At 37.9% G+C, this 5731-nt stretch overlaps 1 protein-coding gene across 1 annotated transcript; it reads left to right on the top strand.

Moving 5' to 3' along the window:
• The first annotated feature begins 244 nt into the window (after window positions 1–244).
• Window positions 245–2540, top strand: LOC104601709 (putative WRKY transcription factor 7). Its single transcript, XM_010265142.2, has 3 exons — window positions 245–1244; window positions 1342–1467; window positions 1906–2540. The coding sequence occupies exons 1-3, from the start codon at window positions 460–462 to the stop codon at window positions 2069–2071; spliced, it is 1077 nt and encodes a 358-aa protein (XP_010263444.1). The 5' UTR covers window positions 245–459; the 3' UTR covers window positions 2072–2540.
• The last annotated feature ends 3191 nt before the right edge of the window (window positions 2541–5731 follow it).

Here is a 5731-nt window from a genome sequence, read left to right as displayed (position 1 = left end):
AGAACTCCCGTCTGAACGACTTTTACAACTCAACGGTGAACGGCCCCATTCATAAAGAGACGGTCAATGTCGTGACATTTGCTCCTTTGGACTATTAATAAAGCGGTTTTCTTCACCTCTTTCCTCCATACCGAGTCGAGACTCGAGGATTGCCTACACGTGGTACGACTTGACTCGTTACTCCTTTTGACGGCAGATGGCCAGAAGCGACAAGTCAGTCACCCGATGCCTTGCATTGCGAAACCCAGTTTGACTCCACGGAATCCACAACCCCCCTCCCCCTCCCCTCCCCTCCCCTCCCCTCCCCCACTTCTTTTTATACCGTCTTCCGTCTCCCCCTTTACTTTTGCTTTCCCTCTCCCAAGTCATCCTTCATCCTCTTTCTCTCTTCTTGCCTCCCCCCTCCCCTTCCTTCCAACAAGATCTATTTATCTTTATCGAGTGGATGCTTCTGCAAGCATGGCGGTGGATTTCATGATGGGTTACAGGAGCGATAGCTTCGCATCAGCAAACATGGAGGAGAATGCAGTCGAAGAAGCTGCCTCTGCTGGCCTTCAGAGCGTCGAAAAGCTCATAAGGTTGCTCTCCCAGAGGCAACAGCAGCAACACCCTAAAGCAGACATGGAGATGGAGATGGATTGCAGGGCCGTCGCAGATGTAGCCGTAACCAAATTTAAGAAAGTGATTTCCTTACTGGGTCGGACAAGAACCGGTCACGCTCGATTCAGAAGGGGTCCTTTGGGTAGTTCTCCTCCCCCCCAACAGAACCATGATACCGACCACTCCTTTTCCGTTTCCTTCACTCATAAAGAGGAGGACATGCAGCCTTCTGGGTCTAGGGTTTACTGTCCTACTACGTCCATCCAACGCCTTCCTCCTTTTCCTCCTCATCACCATCACCACCTCCACCATCAGAATAACAACAACAGTAGCCACAACCATCCTCCCCTCTCTTTGCCGAAGAACGGCGTCATCGAGAGGAAGGAATCAGCGACCACAATTAGTTTCACATCCTCTCCCCCCATTTCTGCCGCAAATTCTTTTATGTCGTCTATGACGGGCGATACCGACAGCAAGCAGCCCTCGTCGTCGTCCGCTTTTCAGATTACCCATCTCTCGCAAGTTTCCACGGCCGGACGTCCTCCTTTGTCCTCATCTTCTTTGAAGAGAAAGTGCAACTCGTCTGATGACGCGGCTGGCAAGTGCGGAGTCTCTTCTGGGCGGTGCCATTGCTCCAAGCGAAGGTAATAAGTCGTTTTCCCATCTTCCCTTTCCTTTTGTTTTTTCTCTGTTTATCTTTGGGAGATGATCCGAAGCTGTTAAATCTGATCTGTTAAACAGGAAATCGAGGGTGAAGAGGGTGGTGAAAGTTCCCGCCATAAGCTTGAAGATGGCCGACATCCCTCCTGATGATTTCTCATGGAGGAAGTACGGACAAAAACCCATTAAAGGATCCCCGCATCCAAGGTTTGTTCTTTATAGTTCTGGACCCATGGTCTTCTGCTTTGCCGTTTATTTCTTTTTTTCCTTAAACCTGTGCTCGTGACTCGTTATTTGGAATCGCTGACTCGGGTTCTTTGAAATGAAACTCGGTCACTTGTGCCATGAATTATTACGAACAATTATTAATGGTGGATGGTGATTCCCCGCCATCTCCAAAGTAGACTTTTATGTGGTTGACTGTCTCCATTTTTTATGTGGTCTCACTTGACGACTGACTGTTCAGAATCTATTAATTGGATGTACGGTTATTCCTGGTTCCTGCCAATAGGCAGGGATGCGTCTTCCGAGTTGACTCATTAATTTGTTCGAGTCTATCTAAAAGTCCACCGAGTTCTATAATGTTCTTCCCTGATTTTGATTTCTACCTAACTCGCGTTTTTGTTATGGTGATGGGTTCATCAGGGGGTACTACAAGTGCAGTAGCGTTAGAGGTTGTCCCGCACGTAAACACGTGGAACGAGCTTTGGATGATCCAACGATGCTGATCGTCACCTACGAAGGCGAGCACAACCACACCCGATCTGTTACAGAGCCCTCTGGTTCCGGTCTCATCCTCGAGTCCTCTTAAGTCATAATTGGAACTTGGAAGAAAAGAAAAGAGAAGAAACTATTAAGAGAAGCTTAAAAGAAACGTCAAAAAAGTTTAAATCGTTTGGCGAAGGAAGAGATAGGACACAGGTGAGAAGAGAGGAAAAGAAGACAATGAAATGAAGCAGCACAGCTGAAGAGGAAAGCTCAGTTCCGAGGAGAATGCTGGGTTATTTTTTTCGTTCGCTGTACAATATTGGATCCCTTTGTTTAATTTATTTTATTTCTTCCTTGCAAATCCAAAAGTGGGGAGAGAGAGAGAGAGAGAGAGTAAGAGAGAAGATTGTGGATTTGGTGAAAAAAAAATGGAAGAAGAGGAGTAGGAGGGTTGTCTTCCTTGCTTTTGCTCTTTTTCTTTTTAATCATGGATTATTGTGCAAAGTTGATCAGATCCGATCTGACGTTGCCACTTTTACTTTATTTATGTTAATGGTTGAATTGAATTTTCATTTCCACAGCCCAACTAGCAGCGAGCGCTACAAGCTTTAGACATTTATTTAAGAGAAAGAAGTGGTCAATGGGGAATTGGGGATGGCAGAGGTTTGTTTGTTTCTTTATGAACGTGTCGTGTGTGGGACGGTTGACGATCCATCTAACGTGACTGCTAATTTACTGGAGGTGGGTGGCGGGTGGTAGTTGGTGGGGTCCAACCGTCTCGACTCGACGAAAGAGAGGGAGGAAGGGAGTTGGACACTCGGACTTTTGGGCTGGCCCTGTTCGCCTTAGCTTAGGCTTTAAATATATGCCATGGCGTGTTTTGTCTGGCAGTGGCAGAGAGAGGAAAGGAGAGAGAAAAACGACAACGACAACGACGACGACGACTTTGAATTTGATAATTGAAAGGAAGGCAACCTGAACCACTTGAGGAGTTGAGACCGACCACATGATCCAAGTATGGAAATAATAAAAAGCTGGCAAGTCAAAATAGGCGGTGGAGGTGATTATAATATACGAGAAGGGGGAGGGTCCCATTCCCACTAATGCCCTTCTCTATTGTTTTGATTTACAATTCAATTCAATGATGATGTGGTTCCCCCATTGCCTCCTCATCGTCAACTCATTTTCAAGTTTTTAGTTTTCGCTCGGATTTGCCTTTATTATTTTTCTTTAAGTGCTCAATATTGTGGAATTTGTTCTTTCGAGGACCTTTCCGCAAGAAGAAATAAACGTGTATTTTCACTAATTTTATGTTTCGAAATAGTTTAAAGAAAAGATCTGAAAGCCTTTAGAGTATTTACCGTATTAAAACATAATTATATACTATTGGTAAGTGGAACCTCTAACTTGTGTAACGCAACAATATATACTAGTGGGATCGGAAAGATTGAATAATTTTACTTATTATTAATTAATTGAATAATTAATAATAAAAAATTGTTGTTAATTAATTAAAAATATTCAAAGTTATTGTTAATATTTAAAATTTTAATAATTTTATTTTTTATTTAATGTTGATTTATAGAAAATAATTATTGTTGATTTATTATGAACAAATGTTTTAATAAATTATATTTTATTAATTAATTGTAGTAATTTTAAGTGAAATTTCCGGTACCATGTACTTGGGGCCTAGTGCCACTTTGGTCCCTGAACTTTAAAATGCAACAATTAAGTACCCAGCCTTTTAAAATGTGACAATCCAGTACCTGCCATTAACTAACTATTAACCCGTCGTTAAGTGACATTTGAAAAAGACACAAATAACCTTCAAGTGTTATTTAATTTTTTTTATTAACCATCTAAACATTGACAAAAAATTAACAGTCCCAAATCTTTGCCCTTTCCATTCAAGAAAGTTGGGGTCATGTTTGAGCGGGCATTCTGGTGAACCCTTTCTTGAATAGAAGAGGCAAGGATTTGAGACTGTTAATTTTTTGTCAATGTTTGAATGGTTGATAAAGAAAATTAGATGACACTTAAAAGGGCATTTGTGTCTTTTTCAAATGCCACTTAACGGTTGGTTAACAACTACTTAACATCAAGTACTAGATTGTCATGTTTTGAAAGTTCAGGCACTGAATTGTCTCATTTTAAAGTTCGAGGACCAAAGTGGCACTAGGCCCAAAGTACAGGGTACTAATCGGGAATTTTCCCTAATTTTAATATTTGTTATTATTTTCATTATTTTTAAATGAAATTTTTGATTGACTTTAAATAAATAAAAATAATTACAAAGTTTTTTTTTAATTTCACTAATAATTAACAATTATATAGGAATGGCAATGGGGCGGGTTCGGGGCAGGGCACCCCATCCTTGTCCCTACCCTTTAATCAAGACACTCTACCCCATCCCACCTCCTCGCCAGAGTCAAGCAGGTTCAGGGCAAGACAATTACTCCATGTTAGGGATAGGGAATACTTGAATTTTCCCTACCTCGTCCTCAATGTTGGGTGAGTTCAGGGAAAGGCATCCACTTCTCATCAAGGATGGGGAATTCTCAAAATTTCCCTACCCTGTCCCTAGTGCCGGGCATGTTCAAATTTAGTTTTAAATTGTTATTAAATAATTTAGTTTCTTTTTAAATGGTTTACTTATAGAATTACACTAATTTATCTTATATTTTCTAATATAAACTAACCAATAATTTCCCTTTTCCAATATTATACTAATTTATCTTAATAATATGTGTAGTTATTGGTTCAAATTATAGTTTTCCCTTTCCCATACTCATTTATCTTAAGTAATTTTCAATAACTTACGATGAAGATTACATAAGTTCTCAATAGTTTTTCCAAAACCTATGAAATGTAATAATTTTTCCTAAAATTTCCAACATATTCTAATAATTATTTAATACATTTTAAATAAACTTTCAAAAATTTTTCAAAAGTACAATATTATATCTTTTAATTTCCAAAATGTTATTTTATGAAAACATAGTTTTATGAAAAATTTTGAAAAACTTATTACATTTGTGTAACTATGGAGATTTGTTGAAAATTATTTTAAATTGTTATTAAATATTTATTTTTTTATCAAGTAGTTTACTAACAAAATACGCTAATTTATCTTTTATTTCTTAATATAAATTAATTAATAATTTTATTTTCCAACATTATAATATTTTATTCCCCCATCTGCATTTGGTTATTAACTATAATAATAGCAATAACTAAAATTTTATACTTTTTTATAATTATTAAATATAATTCTCATTTTTATAGAAATTAGTTAGAGTTTTCAATTTCTATAAAATGTTATTAATTAACATGAATATAACAGTATTTACCCAAAATACTTTAAAAAGTAAAAAAGTCATGATGAGTTAATTAATAAGTATTTATTATTTTTTCGTAATTTACTAACCGTATTTATTAACTTTTTGTAATAAAACTATTTAATACTCATTGAATATGGGTTAAATTAAATATTAACCGTATTTAACTATTTATTAATTAATATGAATATTTTAAACGAGAGAGAGTGGATATAGATTAGGAGAGAGATTTTAGGAATTGATTAGGGAGTGGGGTAACATGATAAGTTCCTAATGGTTTAGAGGAGATATGTTAGGAGAGAGATTCTAAGAATATTTTTAGGTAGTTGGGTTGGGAATTGTGACATGGTTTAATGGGAGTGGTGGAAAGGGGAGAAGAGAGTAAAGAGAATGTAGAGTGGGAGGTAATGGAACAAGGAGAG

This window comes from Nelumbo nucifera, chromosome 1, assembly GCF_055504915.1.
Source record: "Nelumbo nucifera cultivar China Antique chromosome 1, China Antique-T2T, whole genome shotgun sequence".
NCBI classification, from domain to species: Eukaryota; Viridiplantae; Streptophyta; class Magnoliopsida; order Proteales; family Nelumbonaceae; genus Nelumbo; species Nelumbo nucifera.
Note: the sequence above shows the minus strand (reverse complement) of the source record. Positions and strands in the feature narration are given on the sequence as shown.

What these genes read in the sequence shown, in the direction of transcription:
- LOC104601709 (XM_010265142.2), top strand. Translation starts at nt 460, where the DNA reads ATGGCGGTGGATTTCATGATGGGTTACAGGAGCGATAGCTTCGCATCA. An exon ending in TGCCATTGCTCCAAGCGAAG is followed by an intron (nt 1,245 to 1,341) that starts GTAATAAGTCGT and finishes TCTGTTAAACAG; the next exon opens with GAAATCGAGGGTGAAGAGGG. An exon ending in AAAGGATCCCCGCATCCAAG is followed by an intron (nt 1,468 to 1,905) that starts GTTTGTTCTTTA and finishes TGGGTTCATCAG; the next exon opens with GGGGTACTACAAGTGCAGTA.